At 44.6% G+C, this 16,354-nt stretch overlaps 3 protein-coding genes across 4 annotated transcripts in view; 1 reads left to right on the plus strand and 2 right to left on the minus strand.

Moving 5' to 3' along the window:
- Window positions 1–16,354, plus strand: part of GJB7 (gap junction protein beta 7) — a gene marked incomplete at both ends in the record, with an annotated part of 39,262 nt that overhangs the window by 8,796 nt on the left and 14,112 nt on the right. The gene's annotated exons all lie outside the window — the stretch shown is intronic.
- Window positions 1,906–9,448, minus strand: LOC309587680 (uncharacterized protein C6orf163 homolog; the record flags this gene model as incomplete). The annotated part of the gene is made up of 5 exons (XM_082306006.1): window positions 1,906–2,359; window positions 3,697–3,899; window positions 6,137–6,244; window positions 7,089–7,183; window positions 9,301–9,448. 5 exons carry the CDS (start codon window positions 9,446–9,448, stop codon window positions 1,906–1,908), a joined length of 1,008 nt encoding a protein of 335 aa, XP_082162132.1.
- SMIM8 (small integral membrane protein 8) lies at window positions 12,692–15,159 on the minus strand. Of its 2 annotated transcripts, none has more exons than XM_082305250.1 (3): window positions 15,126–15,159; window positions 13,914–14,055; window positions 12,692–12,962 (listed from the first exon to the last, which is right to left on the minus strand). In XM_082305250.1, exons 2-3 carry the CDS (start codon window positions 14,031–14,033, stop codon window positions 12,804–12,806), a joined length of 279 nt encoding a protein of 92 aa, XP_082161376.1. In that variant the 5' UTR covers window positions 14,034–14,055; window positions 15,126–15,159; the 3' UTR covers window positions 12,692–12,803. The 2 variants fall into 2 exon arrangements, with proteins under 2 accessions (XP_082161376.1, XP_082161375.1); XM_082305249.1 differs by lacking the exon at window positions 15,126–15,159 and adding an exon at window positions 14,598–15,056.

Raw genomic sequence — 16,354 nt, forward strand, 5'->3', positions numbered from 1 at the left:
CAGCTGCTGGCAGGTGGACCTCCACGCATACACGTGCACACAGATAGAGCCCTGCACCCAGGAAAAGTTGGAAGTGGAGTTCAATGAGAAGACAGGACAGACCGCGCTGATCAGGCGCAGGGCATGGTCAGCTATGACCAGCCCCTGTTTACATGTAACCAGCCTCTTTTATCCCCTTATCCCTCTCTTTTCCCACTCTTCCCCAAACCACCTTGATCCTCCTTTCCCCACCTTTGGTTCTTTCCCTAAACGTCCCATAAAAAGCCTTCGTACAATCCCTGTACAATCCCAAGATGCTCTTCCCTGCATCCCATAAGGAGTCCCATACCTCCAGGCTGTATCCACCCTCAGTCTGCAAGGTGCTCCAGAAGGCCTCTCCTGCTGACTCACGGTGATGGGTCTCAGTCCCAGCCCTCCTGGGGCTGGACTGGGGGCTCGTTCCTCTGACGGGGTTGTTGGGGTTCCCCCAGCTGCCGCCGTGCCTCTGGGCTCCACGGTGTGTGCTGAGGTGAGCCTTTAATCAGCTAGCCCAACGGAGAGCATTCATCAGCTTTAGGTATTTCATGATGCAGCTGCTAGTACTTTAGTTTTAATATTTTACTTGTGTAGTTTCAAAAGACTTTTATGCTTAATGCATATGTAAATGTTTTCTTTAAAAAATGGTTTATAGAGCTTATGGACTACTTCAGACTGCTGAAGAACTTTTAAGATATAAACACAAGTTTTATCTTGGGCTCTGTGCAGTTTATGCATTTGATTAGACAACTGTGAACATGAAGTTTGGATTCTTTTCATTGGGAGCATAAGAGGGAGAATGAACAGGGAGCATCAGCTCTCCACAGAAAGAGCTTCCACAATTCAGTGAGGTAAGGTTTTACAGGCATTTAGGTCAGAAATAGTGCCAGAGCATGCCAAATACCTGTTCAAAGTATTTTATATGAATTAAACTGTTCCATGAGAAACCAGTGACTTCACTTGTCTTCACTTCTTAGTTTGGTAGAGTGATGGATATCTGTGAGATTATTCTGCTTTTTTGTTTTCTGGGGTTGTTTTTGAGCATGAGGAAAAGAAGGTTGCACAGATTGCTGCCTTAAAAATTCCCTTAAGATGCCTACGGAGAGTTTCCTTCACCATATTGTACTTTCTATCACCTACAGTAAAGACCAGCTCCTTTACATTCCTCAGCTCACACTCAAGATGCTATACAGTGTTTTCAGATTAACAAGTAACAAATGAGACAGACACAAAGCTTTAGTGAGCATTAAGCGAATGCTGCGAGAAGTCTTATTACACACTGAAGACAAATCAGATGTCTAGGCAAGCTGAATTTCAGACCCAGTCAATTTATTGAGGCTGGCCTGAAGCCACAAAGGCTTCAAGCACGTGTGAATAGATAAACTTGAGTCCTCCCACAGGAAAGTTATTTTGCATGCCTGCTGGCACACACTTTTTGCTCAAAAGCTGTCTCTCAAGCCAGGTGAGTTTTCAGATCATGTAACCACTCACTTGCAAGTATTCTACATAGACATACACCCTGTTACATAGAATAACCGCCCTGTAAATCTCAGAACCCAAGTTGCAGGTGTTCAAAGCCTGTGTGTCTTACTCCACACCCGAGTATTCAGGGGCAGAGCCAACAGTCCTCACAGTCCAAGAGCCGATGCTTAACTAAGCGACAGATTTTCTGATCAGACTTTTTCCTTCTCAAGAAGGACTCAGTGGGAAGCTCCTCAAGTGCTACATGTTCCAATCTCTGCCCTAGCATCTGTAAAACAAAAATTAATGCATAATTTCTAAGCATGGCTCATCACTTCATTATTTAATATAGTGGTGATTATTTTTCTCTGTATCGTTCTAACCACACTCATATAATTCAGTGAACAGAGATGAATTTATTTTTCAGGATCACCTATTTGTAGTGGCTTCCTTGTCACTGTCCTCTGCTTCTTCTGGGGTGTCCTTCTGCTCAAATGCTTTTCTGAATGGCAGAATAAAATCTGCTTGTCCAGGGGACAGGTTAGGAAACGTGGCATCAATATACTTTTGAAAAGCTTGTCTTGTTGCTTGTATTTCGGTTTCCAGGCTGTCCTTCCAATTTGTCATCTTTTCCAGTTTTTGTGTGAGAGTCTTTACCTGTTCTTCTGCTGCTTTCAGTGTAACCATCACTTTTTCCAGCTCATCAACATGTAGGGTGTCTGCTTCTTTGAGCTGTTTTTCAGTCTCAATCTGATTCTCTTTTCGTGCAATACTCAGGGCAATATTAATCTCATGACATTTTTCTTTGTTTAATTGCTCTATACTCTTATGATATAGTTCCTCAGCTAACATACTTTCTTCTTTGAGTTGCTTTAAGTGCTTTCTATTTAAAAAAGAAAAAGAAGAAAAGATTTGTAGAGAAGACCTGTTTTTAAAGATTATTTAAAAAACAATTTAAGTCTATTCAGGTTGTTGTAAAGCCTCTCTTATTCAACTATAAATATACATGAAACCAGAACTTGATGTAGGACCTCTGAAACAAAATCGGGTAAAAGAAGGCCACTGATGACGCAGAGAAAGGCAGCTGGAGAAGATTGTATTTCTGCATGTGTCACATCCAGCAATAATTTAATGATGCTTGTTTCCAAATGAAAAATATAAAGGATTACTACTTCACTCTTCATTCAGGTCTCTCTTTGAGCTAGCACTGAAGTACACATTGATTTTCAAATAGACTTTGAAAAATTCTGCCCTCAAGTAAAAATACTGTCTGTCTTGAAGTGAATTCTAAGAACTGATTTCTAGAATACAGATTCATCTGTAATTTTGTTTGAGTGGTACTGAGAACATCTTTGTGCTAGCACATCAGTAATAAAACATGTAATTTATACTATGTAGTCAAAACATTACGGGTGCTATTCACCAGAGTTGGCTCAGGGACACGTAAACAATGGTGCATCAGGCATCCATGAAGGTTACTGAGGCAAACACTTCCGTGTAGAGAAAACAATTTCTGTCCTCTGTTATTGCTCCCTCCACTTTGCTGGAGATATTTTCACAGCAGTCTCCTAACATGAGAAGTTAGAGAGACCAGCTAAGTTTATGTGGAATGTGATTTATCTTTGTCAGAGATGGATCAAAACTTAAGTGTGACTCTGTTCAGAAAAAAAAAAGCATCTTACAAAGGAACACACCTGAACTGATCTTTTCAATGTGAGAGTATAGTGTTATTTTGTTGTTTGTGCTGTCAAAAAATGAAATGTACTCCACTCTTAAGGGAGAGCGGTGTGTTATTATTTTGACATCAAAGCTGTTTAATTCACAATGCTTAATCTATATGGGTAGAATCTCCTGCACCCTGCAGATCTCCATATGAACACCTCTTTTTCAGTTTTGCATAGATGCCATGAATGGCACAATAGGCCCCCGAGATCTTTATTTCTGGTGCCTCTAAATCAGCCACAAAAAACAAAACTTTTGGATCCTTGGTTGGCTTTGTGATATTTGCTTTTAGGAACAAAATAAGTTTTATTTATACATGGGGCGTCAGCGAGAGAGAGTGAGCCTGCAGCTCTTGCTGGTCACTTGCCATTTCCAAATATGTTTTTTTCTAAAGGGCCTATCGATCTTTTCCTAGAAGACCCGCATCTGATGCAATTCCGGTCATTTTCTTTAGCACAGCATGTTTGCCAGCCAAGTCAGGGGAAACACTAAGAGCACCTGTGCTGTCTGGCTGCTTCCTTCAGGGCTGCCTCCCTCTCCTGTTTCCTGGCTTTGGCCACCGCTTCCATCTTCTCCTGGGCACACTCCATGAGGGCACGCTGAAGTTTGTGAGCCATGCGCTGCTCTGCAGCTTCAACCTCTCTCTTCCGCTCATCCTCCATGTACTGCTGCATCTCTGCCTTTGCCTTCCTCACCTCTTCCTTAAGAAAAGTTAAAAGTAGAGGTAAGTAGTGACAACACCTTATTGCTCAGTTGTCTTTAAACAATCCCCAGCAAAGCCCAGCAGAACAGACTTCAGGAAAATATTACAAGGCAATTATAGTGACTTATTGTAGCATCATTCCACATCATCCATGTTTTCTACATAAGGCACAAGAAGTTCCCTGATGTATGTTCTTCACTAGCTCACATGGCCAGTGACATGGTTTTAGAGTGAGGTGGAGAAGAAGCCCGGTCCTTGGTATGCTTGTCAGCAAGATATTGCTCGGGCCGGTAGATAAAGGTATGAAAACACTAATGTTACGTTGTCTGGATGGACATACATACATCTGGAATCTCAGACACCTCAATATATACCAATATACCTCTATTGCCATTATAGGCCATGGCACACCTGACCATCCAGTAAAGCAATCCAACCCACTTAACTCACTGCCCAGTCATCTACGCTGCTTTGCCACCATTCACAGTTCTTTCAAAGAGCCCTGACAAGTGCATCTTCTGTGGAAGCGGCAAGACGCTATTGGGAAAGCTCGGGTTGCTTAGATCTTGGTGGGTTTTCTAATAGAGAATGAACAGAGTTACATGAAGTCTGCCATAAATCTCTTGCACACCCACGTACAACCTCTGTATTCTGTGTATTTTTGTGGATACTGGTTGTTTGCCTACTGCTGGCCATTTGCCAAATAATAGGACCTGCCTGCAAGAAGCCTAACTAAAACCATTTGACCGTTAGTGGTGAACAGCCGTATCAGCACTGCTGCAAATACCCATTCCTGAGGCTATCAGCTGAAAGCAGTTGTCTTTGACCTATCCTACACATAAAAACCCACTTCAATCACTCATTCAGTGATATGTTTTGTTCGCTGCCACTATCTGTTTGCTTAGATAGATGCTGAGTAAATTTTCTGCCGCCACCTCTCCAAGCCAGCTGCTAGTAAGCAGTTAGCTCACTGTTAACACACCTCTTAAAATGAACAGCAAGAAACACGAACCACTAAATCTAAAATATCTTGCAATTACTTTAGCTATATCTGCCTCTTTTGTTTCAGCTGTAGAATTCTGTATCTGCTCCCTAGTCCTTAGTCACTGGAGCCAATGTTATCAGGACAAAAGGTACATGTTCACATCCTGAGCACTCAGGTCTACAAAGATATATAATAGGCTTATAGCCAGTAATTGAATGGTTAAACACGAGGAGCTGAGCTTCTGCCAAGTATTGTCAGCAGATGCTATGACTGCAAAAGACAGAGTTCCCTTGGAAAACAGCTCCATAAAATGCAATGAACTCTGCCAGAAGCTGACGACCACTGTAAACCTCCCTGCTTTTCCTCTTGAGATGCCAAGCACATTGCTTTGACTGCCTGCAGTATAAACAGATAGCTATTTAAAAACTTGTATAAAATAAAATTCCAAAGCAAAACACTCCAGCAGTTCTCTGTGCGCCCCTCATCCGCTGGTGGGAGGCTGCAAGACTAAGGATGACAGGTGTTAGACGGACTGCGTAATGCCTGACTGAGGAGTGCTCGGATGCTCTAGCAGTAAAAAGCCCTGTGAAACGGTGCAGAAAGCAGGAAGGCTCCAATCCAGAAGGCGGTTGCCTTCCTTTCTCCTTGTACATCTCTGAATCTTTTCTCAGATATCCAAACAGCCATATAAAGCCTGTGCTAAGCATATATAGAAATACAAAGCTACAGTTGGTGTGCTTCATTTAGGAATATGCATATGCTGGCAGTTTTCCTTCTCCTCCAGCCCACTTAGGGTCCAGGTTCAGCAAATCAGTTAAACACCTTTCTAGCTTTGATGGACGTGAAACTTCAGGACAGATTCAAAGGGCCCATATTTAACTGCCCTTAAGAAATGCACCTCAATCGGGTTCAGTGGCTGGCTGAATCAAGGCCTGACAAGGAATTTTCAACAAAGTCCACAAAGTTCATTCAATTAAAAAAAATGTGAAACATGCTGAAAGTGAATTAAAAATCCAGCTAGCTCAAGCTCACATCTCATCTAGCACAAAGACAAAAATCAGTCATCTTTCAGGACAACTACTTCTCCTGGCACTGGAGTTCAAATCTCAGATGAATGAAGGTCCTGGTTATGGCAAGCATTAAAAAAAAACCCTTTTTTTTTTTTACATAGAATGACATTCTTGGTTGTCAAACACACAGTTCTGTCATGCTAGCTATTTCCATGGTAATGAAAGCAAACTCGTTCATACCCTTAATTCCTTTCCAAGTTTTTGCTTAAGGTCTTGTACAAATGCACTGTGGTTAGCAGCTGCCTCTTTGAGAGCTTTATCCACTGCATCTTCCTTGTGCACTTCAGCCTTTAAAACAAGTTATTATTTAAGTATAGCTGCTTGCATTCTATTAACATCCTATTAAGATAAAGCAGAGGTTACATAATCAATAGTTCTGTATTTTCTATTTCAGAAATCAGAGCAAGTTAAATTTAAAACCAGATGGCAAAATACATTTTGGCCCATTCGGCGATTTTGTTGTGGTGATTCCTGTTAAAATGTGGCCACACAATAGCACTGAGCTGCCACTGTTGTAACCACTATACATATATACAACATATATACTATATACTATACTTATATATCACATATACAGCCTTAAGCTGGGCCAGGGGAAGTTTAGGTTGGATATTAGGAAAAACTTCTTCACTGAAAGAGTAGTCAGGCACTGGACCAGGCTGCCCAGGGAAGTGGTTGAGTCCCCATCCCTGGAGGTATTTAAAAGACAGGTAGACGTGGTGCTCAGGGACATGGTTTAGTGGTAGACTTGGCAGTGCTAGGTTAACAGTTGGACTCGATGATCTTAAGGGTCTTTTCCAACCTTAACGATTCTATGATTCTATGACCATAAAGGGCAGTTTCAGAATCTTACATAGCACTATGGGGAACAGCTTTAACAACCCGTAACTTCTGTGTGCTTTAGAGGCCATTTTCAGACCAGATGTAAATTTTGTTATTAATTCAAAGTATGCTTTGTTGTGATCAGAAACTGGAGAAATATGTGCACACACAAATCTGTGAAAAAAGGAGGAGCTGAAATTAATGACTGCTCTATAGCAGTGACCTCCAAGTTCTTTATTAACTGTCTTTACACTATAGCAATTATTCCAAAGAATAATCATCATTTAAGTGACAGGAGCATAATTTATACCTGAGACAAAAGTTCTGCTTTCATTTTTTCAATGTGCTCTTGTGTCACTGCCTCCTTCTGTTCATGTTGTTCTTGTTGAATGCCTGCTCCAATCTCTGCGCAATCAACACAAGCAGATCATGCACAGCAAACAACCAGAGTGCAGGAACCCGCGCCTCTCTCCCGACCCCTTTGCTTGGCTCTGCAGCTGAATTAAACATCAAAAGGCTAAAAGACACACACCCTCATTTCACATATAGGAAAACACAATTATTATTGCTTGTGCAGTTCCATAAATGTAATAGGAAGGTGCTGAACTCAACTCTCACCTTCTAGGCAAGGCTGCACAACAGGAGAGCATCGCGGGTGTCCCTCCTGGCTCCCTGTCCTGGCGGCCATCCACATGGCACAAGCTACGTGGTCAGTCCTCAGCTTTCTTGGGAATGATTCACCGGTTTCTGTCTGCGACCGAACCTCGCGGCAGCTCGGCGGATGGCTTTGCTCCCTTAGATGCTATGAGTGAGATGGTGCCCTCTTTGGCTCCCTGTGCCCTCAGAGTCCTCAAGGCTTTCAGTCAGGTCTCTCACCCCGAGATGCCCTCTGATTCCTTCATGCCACTCTTGGGGCACACAATAAATATTCTCAGGGGGATATGGCAGAATATTTCAGGTGTTTGGAACAGAGCATGCACATACAAAGCAAAATCGCTCTGCCTCTAGGGCTGCTGTGTCTGTCCAGGGCCCAAGCAGCCGCAGTGCTGCAGGAGCACAGCTAATCCATTCTAGAAAGGGGGAGCAAAGCAGCGTGGAGGTGAGCCACACTGCTTCACCGGGCCGAGGCCATGGATGCTCCCTTTAGCAACATGGATGGGGACTAGGTAAGATGTTCGCATCGCCATCTCCTCCTGGGGACATACTGTGAAAACAAACAGGTAGCCCTGCTAACTCATTTGAAAGGCCGGTCTTCAGCCCCAAGGATTGCCGAGAAGAGACGCCACCGCCGAGGGAGGTGGATAAAGATGCCTTTCTGGAACCCAAAACTCCCTCCTCACCAGTGGGATTTCAGATCCTCCCCCTCCGCCTTTCCTACTCAGCGCCAAGCCTGGGCATTGCTTTGGATCCCATTCTCTGTGCTTGACAGGGCCAAAGAGTCACATTTTCCTGAGTTATTCTAAAGGAAAATTAAAAAGGAATAGAGCCACAGGAGATCCAGCCTTCACACAGCCACGGGCAGATTAAGTCTCCCTCTTTCCCTCCCGTCTTCTTCCCCACTCCGCATGGGTGGGCAGTCCTCTCATGGAGCTAACGCGAAGTACAAGGAAAACAGCAGCAGGATGGGACAAAGGGGTCAACCGATTTAAATCAGCAAAATAGAAGTCCAGCAGTGCATGAATCTTAGCAACAAGCATGCTGTGCTCTGACCGCATAGCTTTTCCCCAGTCCGTTATATTAAGCAGTAAAGAGAAAACAATTTAAAAAGAGACTGTCTCTGGCCTTCTGGACGTGTTTTACGCTGTGTGTGTGGACGCAGGGCCGAAGCCTTGTGTTCTGAGACATGCACGGCACCCACCCTGCTGCCAGGGCTCTCAGTGCACTGATCATCTCTGGATATCGCTTGAAATAGAAACCAAGCACGCTCCTCTTCACAACGCGCATTAATTAAAATGCACAACATGACTTCTACAAAACTTTACACTGCTGATCAGAAACCTCTATGACAATTAGGCGTAGCATATGAAGATACTTCAGATTCTTGCTAGATCCTCAAACATATGAATGCTACCATATGCTTTCCTTCATCGTTGAGGTTACGATGCAGTATGCCCCCCAAAAAATCAAACCTCAGGACGCTCTACAGAGCCTCAATCTGAGGTCAGCAGCCAGAATCAGGTATAAGAAGGTAGGATTCAGGATAAAACATCCCAGCTGTGTCCCGTTGAAGGATGAAGCGATGATCTTTGCAAACATTAAGTCAAGCATAGTTCTTCCAAGCTACTTGAGCCTTAGAAAACATTTGCTAATGGTCTTACAGCTAATTCTATTTTGCACTGCATTATGCCCAAATCTGAATGCCTTCATGCACCACAGGACGGCTGACCCTGCCCCCCCTCTGAATATGCAGGATTTATCAATATTCAGAAGGTAAGTGACTGTCAAGAACAGATGGATACAACAGCTCTTGGAGTTTTCCTAAATCTCGGATTGCGAGGAAAGGATTTCAGAAACAAACTTACCCAGTATATCACGGTGAGTGTAATACCGTGTTCTGAAAGGCTTATACTCCCGAATCCGGTCAAAAGTAGCGTTGGAAGGTGGTGGTGGTATTATTTTTGAACATACAGCACAACAAACAAAGGAGTCCAGATCGGGACTCCTGATCATTGTGGTGTTCCAGTATTTCTCCGTAATACAGTTACTAAAATGGCAGAACCCTACGCCTCATAGATCTCTTGCTTGCAGGCATAAACGCTTATTGTTGCTACGGAAAACATGCAAGCCGATGGAAGAGAGAAAAATCATTGATCATTACTTTTCACCGAGTTTGCCTTCAGATAAGGATTCACACATGCTGACAACTCAGCAACATGCCGTAGGCAGATGATGAGGGCAGGCTGGATGAAGTGACCCCTTCCAGCCTTAACACAGCTCCCTAGGTAGCAACCGTCACTAGGCAGGGCTGGCTTTGCTCACAAAGAACTCGCTTGCCCCGGTAATAGTTAAGCAGCGTCACACCAGGCTTTGGCTTTTTAATGCGTTTTTTTGTTGTTGAATGTCAACAATTCCTATTCAAACCACGTAGTCTAAGGAGATTTTAGGAGCAGTACAATAGCTGCTGTTTCAGATACTTGAATCGTAGCATTTTGCTGCTGTTCTTGGTAAAGATGTGAAAGCCAGCACAGACAATAAGGAATTGGCATAAATGTGAAAGAGCCTCTGCCCAGGAAATCATTTTGACTCACAGTTCCTGTCAAGCCAGCTATCATCCATTGTAGATAATAATTATTATATTGAAAATGAAATTGAGAAAAGCGGAACAAAAGAAATTGTACTGCTGCCATTTGCTTATTCTCTGGATGCGTAAGGGGAGCAGTGCTTTCAGAGTTGAGCAAACAAATTTTGTTACCAATGTGGTTTTGTTTGGGTGGCTTTTTTTCCCCTTTAATCCCTATACACACATAGTTTTTATGATATAAATCAGGTACTTAAAACAGCAAATGCCAGTATTGATACTATAATACCCATTAATTTACTACATTCCTCTCTGTATTTGCACTGCTTTATCTCCTTTTTATATATAATTTTTGTAGCATTCAGAGAGTTACCTGTACAGCAGCTGCCACAAATAAGTACGGAGAAGCTCCTTAATAGTAAGGATGAGTCTAAATACTAACTCTTCCTTCAGCCCGGGCAGCTCTAAATCAGCCTGGTTAACAGGACTTTACTGCACCCGACAGAGGAGAGGCCCCACCTCAGACAGCTTCTCTGTGAAGCGCCACTGGCACGCACATCCCCCAGACCCTGCCCAGGTCAGTCCCACGCCTTTCTCTTTCACCCCCCCTCCTCCTTTTCCTTCAGCAACTTCCAGATCCATGTTCACTTCACAAAACAGAATTCAAAATTTTGAGAACCCAAATCCTGCATTACACCCAAACATGTGAAAATGAGAGACTAGGCTTTCTCACTTTGAATCACCTGCAGGTATAAGGATCAAAGTGTGTATTTCAAAAGCCTGCAGAAAAACATGTTAAAATGCTTACTGCAGCACTGGTTTTGGAATAATGTAGTTAAATTCATGCAAACATACAAGACTCGTGCATTTTAATGAACTGAAGAGAGCTAAAATCCTGTGTGACCCTTTTTAAAAGAGCAGATTAATTCTAAAGATCCATCACATCCTATCGAACAAAACATATTCTACAGGATATGCACGGCATGCGATAATTCTGAATATTTGATCAATTCACCTGGAAATGCCTTCACCAATCAAAAGGCAACTAGTTTCCTCACTGGCAAGCTTTCAGATTTGCCCAAGACCTTGCTGTTGTGAGGCAGCTAGGCTCACAGAGGGGAATATGCTTTTAAAGGCTGTAAAAATGCTTTTGTTTTATAGCTTCGTCAAAGGTAGAGGTCACTTCCCTTCTCAGGAAGGAGGTAGCTAAACCAAGGTCCAGCTGAATTTAGGATGCAGGTAACTAGAAAACATGGATAAGAGGAAAACCACAGCTTCAAAGTGAAGGATTTAGAGGGAGATACAGAGAAATCCCATAGAGGAACTGCTGTCCCTCAAGGAAATGGGTTACCTTTTTTATCTTCAATAACAAAATCTTTCAATAACAAAACCCAAAGCAATTCCCAGAGTGGCAAAACAGACGTCCCTGCGTGTTCGTTCTTCTTTGGCCTGCCAGAAGCCACCTCGGCCAGAAGAGGGTTAACAAAGAGGTCTCTCAGCTTCTTGGGAGCCCGAGGAGCTGCATGGAAAAATGCAACCAGAACATTAATAAGGGTCCACGGTGGAAAAAGGGCACAGCCCGGTATGCGCCCTCCCATCCTGTGTTCTGGAGTTTGGTTAACGGGATACCGCCCAGGAAATGTCGGGCACACAGAAGTAGCTGGAGGAGCTCGCAGGAGAAGGCCTCAGTGCTGGAACAGGGAAGTCCCCACCTGCACAGCTTGCTCAAGGTGAAGGCTCACAGGGGACCACCTCAGGCGCTAAGGGAACGCCGCAACGCCCGCCCGCCCTCCAGCCACGCTCACGGCGGCACCCGCCGGCGTACAGCCGAGGGTCACCTCCGACCCACACGCGGGCCTGCTCGGCAAGACCGCGCTGGTTCAGGCTGATAGGTTCTTTCATCCGTATCTGTAAGAACCTGTTGATTTTAGACTTCCCATTCCTTATTTTGAGTTCACTAACCTATTATAAATTGTTATATAATGTACTTTACAATATAGAGAAATTTAATCTTTGAACGCAGCTTAAATAAACTAGTCCTGCTGACGAGTGAAGAACAGCCCACAAGCTCTGGCTAACCTGGAGTTATACATACTGATTGGCAAGCTGATACACGTATGTTCACTGACCTGCTGTCTGGTGCCCAACAGGAGAGGTAATGGCCGAGTTCTTCCTGCCTTTCTCTTGGCAGAAGCACTCGTTTCCCTTTTTCTCCTCTGTCTAGCTACTGGCTTGTTTTTCATTTGTAAGGAAGAGTGTATTAGCATCCAAGGATTATTTTGGCCACTATTTTACAAATTCCTTTATTAAATAAAACCCTTCCGTAACTGCTTTATCAGATCTTTCTTCCATTAAAATTATTTTACTGGCACCACTGTTCATTATCAACTTTCAACAGATCAAGAGATCATCTCTCTTTTCACACACAATACATTATGCCTTCCGTTTAAAAAATAAAAGACAAACCCCTGTTTTCGCTTAATCAAAACAAAGAGAGAAGTGAGCAGAACTATCATGTAAATTTCGAAGGCATTTACCAGTCTTGACTGCACATCCGAGTTAACTGCATGTCTTCTGACATACTGAGGAGACTGCAGACAACAATTCTTAAAATCGCATGCATCTTAATTGCAATGTATTTGTACAGGCACGGCATTTTATAAAGGAACTTAAACTGGATTAAATAGCAAGAGAGACATTTATTCATTATTTCAATGGACAGAGAAAAAAATAGCAGTTGCCTTGAAAAGTTCTGTGACTGATTTGCTGATTTCCTTCCTTACGCCGTCAGTCCCACTTGGAAGTTTTCCTCCTCATATACCTGGACCCCTCACTGTCAATTGCTTCATAAAGGTCCTTTTTATTCTCTACTGTTGCATGCAAATAGCCAAGGTAGGCCACGCAGAGGGTAACTGCTATGAGTCCAAATGCCATCACAGGTTTGTTCTGACCAAAATAAAAAAAAAAAAAAAATTAGAAAAATTAGTACATTTTTAGTCAGAACATTTTTCATTCATCACAAACATCACATTCTTCCATCTTAGCTTAGAAAGTGAACAGTAAACTATTGTGACATCTGCAAAAATCATCATTGCCTTCTTCTAGACTGATCCAAATAACTTTAATACGCAGCAAGAAAGGAGACCCGATGTTCTGATAGCAAAAGGAATTCCCTATGAAAAAGAAGACTCTCATCGCATTGCCCAGTCTTTTGCTGGTCACAAATGTTGCTCAAGCATGAATGAACAGGCCAAAACCAAGTACTAAAGGTAACTATTACAAACTTCTAACAGAATTCATCTGGATATACTACTGGGACAATGTACCCTGCTCCTGCCAAGCACCCTTGATTATATTCCTATAAAACAGATCATGTATTGTCATCACAACATCTACTTTTATTATATGCATAAAATTTCATCCAGTCTTGCTGGGTTCTGCTAGTGTAAATAAAACTCGAGTATCATCAACTTAATTATAAAAGCAAGAGAAAGAAAAATCCAAAATATTGAAAAGCTACCAAAAATTCTCTCCTTTCATATCAAAAAGCTTACATTTTATCATTTGTTCCCTTTTAAATACTAAAGAGGACTCCTATTGCTTAACCTGTCAGATCACGCAGGTAATATGCCTGTAAACAGTCTTGCTGAAAGCAACTTGGCTAGGTACAAAAGAATCAGACAATATAACGGTGAAATAAAAGCTGGAATAAACAATGCAATGTTCTGGGCTCTTAACAATCAGAGTGGAAAAAAAGTAAAAACGTTTTTAGTTACATTACTGAGTGGTCTGCATAACAAGAGATAGTTATATAATGCACACAGGATTGCGATAATTGTTTTAAAGCAACCGTGTCTCTCCAAGCATATTTAGCTTCTCTCAGAATGAGCCTCTTACAGGTTTAATGAAAAGCTCTGGGTTCACAGCTCGGAAGAGCATAGTTGTCTGAACACTCCTTAGTCCTGGTTTTCTCTCCTTGGGTGTTTCATTTTCATTTGGAGGTTTGGTAGAAGACATTTTAATGAATGTTGAATACTTCCTAAAAACAGAATGAAAAATAGATGTCATTTTTATAAAAACACGGAAAGAAGTACATTCACTGCATATGAGTTCACACTCGGCTTGTCTTCTTACAGCATGAATTTTTGTTTGTGTATATATTAAACGATTGCCTTTGGTGTTACTTAACATTCCCAGCTTAAGCACACTTGATTTTCAATCTTGTCAATTTTCTGCATCCTAAAACTAACTTTTGGAGATGCACACCTTTATACAGCAAATGTAAGTCTCCTGATAACGGGCTTGGGTTTTTTTACTTGCCTTTGGCTAATGCTTTAGCTACCTGTGGACTAAGCAGCAGTCTTCAGGCTAAAAAGCCAGTATCAGGGCACAGTCTTTTTTTTTTTTTAAATAACCTTACGCATGACAGGACAGCCGGCACCCTGTGACCTGTGGTCACTCTGTCCACCCACCCCAGCAGCCCTGTCTCGAGTCTCATTTTCATATATGAGGGGCAGGTCACCTGCAAGATGCCACCTGAGCAAAGGTGAACAAAACACGCCCTTGGTTAACCCCGCTTACCGGGGGGCAGAAGAGACACGGTGCTGAAGACACCCCTGCCCCGTAGTTTACACGAGTGGAGCACAGCTGGGGGCTCCGGGTCAGGATTCACAATCCCACCCCAGCAATCGCCCCTGGCCTCCTCCCGCAAGGCCCGCAGACACAGCAGGGAGGTCAGGGCAACGTGAAGGTCGGCTAAAGGCGACCACACGGGCACAGGCCACTGCCGGGCACACCGCCAGTCCGTACGTGGGGCCCGACCGCCCAGCAGCTCAGCCTGACTCCCCCGTCCCGGCCCCCGAGCAGCACAAACCCTGAGGGCGGCGAGGGGAAGGACAGAAACCTCCCCCCCGGGGCGGTGAGGGGCCTCCTGGCGCCACTACCGGCTTTAGGCCGGGGAGGAAGGGGGCAGCTCCCCAGCGGGGACGCCCGGGACATAACGAACAAGGCCAAGTCGCAGCCGCTCCGCACCCATGGCGCCTGAGGGGGCATCGGACGACAGCTGACGGCCCGCGCGCCTCCCCCCCCCCCTCCCCCGCCGCTACTCACCCCGCGCCGCCAACGGCGCCTCCCCCGCCGAGGGGCGGGGCCGGCCCGCGCCTGCGCGCTTGCGCCCCCTGCTGGGCGGAGGCCGCCGGCGCGGGCGGGGGAGCGGGAGAGGCGGGAGAGCGGCCGGGCCCCGCCCCGCCCCGCCGCGCCCGTCCCCTCAGGCGGCCGGCGGGGCCCGGGGCGGGACGTTGTCTCCTCCTCGGCGGGGGCTGTGGGGCTGCCTTCCCGAGCACGGCGCCAGATACTAAACGGGAGGTGGGGGAAGAAGCTGGCTGGGTCGGAAGAGGCGCAGTTCACTGCTGAGCGCCATCCCCCGCGCCCCGCCGGCCCGCGAGCAGGCGTTGGCTGGCGGGCGTTGGCTGTTGGCCCCCGGTAACGGCCAGCCCCTGGTAACCCCCCGTGAACTCCCCGAGAACTGTACAAGATTCGTCCTCTTGGTGCGAATCTCGGTACTCAGGCCAGCGGCAATTTTATTTTAAATGTGGGAAATGGGAGAAGAGAAGCGCTGAGATTCCCCTGTCTGTTGATCCCAAGGGCCGGGATGGGCAAGGAGTCTTTCATGCGGGGATGCGTCTCTGGAAGTGCGGTTGTTTGAGCAGAAAAATACACTGCAATTTAAGCATCCAATTTCTGGTATTTAGATCTGAACTCAAGATTTCAGGTGTCTGGAAACTCCTGGTTACACAAATGCCGCTTTGCGGCAGTGTTTTGTTTTCCTATTATTTGTAAACAGTAAAGTTCATAAAATCACCTGGAGTCCAGAGGAAATGAAGCCCATGCGACCGCATCTGCCTGCTCCTGCCTCCCTTTCTGTCTCTACTGACTTCGATGCCGTCAGACGTTAGAAAGAAGGGTAGAAACTTCAAACTGCGGTAAAACCAATACCTGGGGGGTAGGGAGAGACACAGATCAGTGCTCCCTTAGGTAACAGGCGGGCAGAACTGAGATGCGATGGATAATATTACAGGGATTTAGCTGCAGCCGGCTGGTGGATTAGTACATACGTAGTTCTGGACTCGCCAACCCCAGCTCACGCTTTTCTGCTACTGGAGAGTGCGTGAGAGGACTTTGGTGGAGCGTCTGGTTATTGCAGCCATGGAGGCAGAGGGGGACAAACATAAATGCAGAGGTATCCAGGCTCTCAGAACCACTTGTTCCATGTTTTCGTTTGCAGTAATCAAACTGCATTATTTTTATTGAAAGACGGCAGAGTACTAGGATATTGCAGG

Source organism: Platalea leucorodia, assembly GCF_965183815.1.
Source record: "Platalea leucorodia genome assembly, chromosome: 3".
In the NCBI taxonomy this organism is placed as follows: Eukaryota; Metazoa; Chordata; class Aves; order Pelecaniformes; family Threskiornithidae; genus Platalea; species Platalea leucorodia.

What these genes read in the sequence shown, in the direction of transcription:
- SMIM8 (XM_082305250.1), bottom strand. Translation starts at nt 14,033, where the DNA reads ATGTCTTCTACCAAACCTCCAAATGAAAATGAAACACCCAAGGAGAGA. An exon ending in CAGAGCTTTTCATTAAACCT is followed by an intron (nt 12,963 to 13,913) that starts GTAAGAGGCTCA and finishes TATTTTGGTCAG; the next exon opens with AACAAACCTGTGATGGCATT.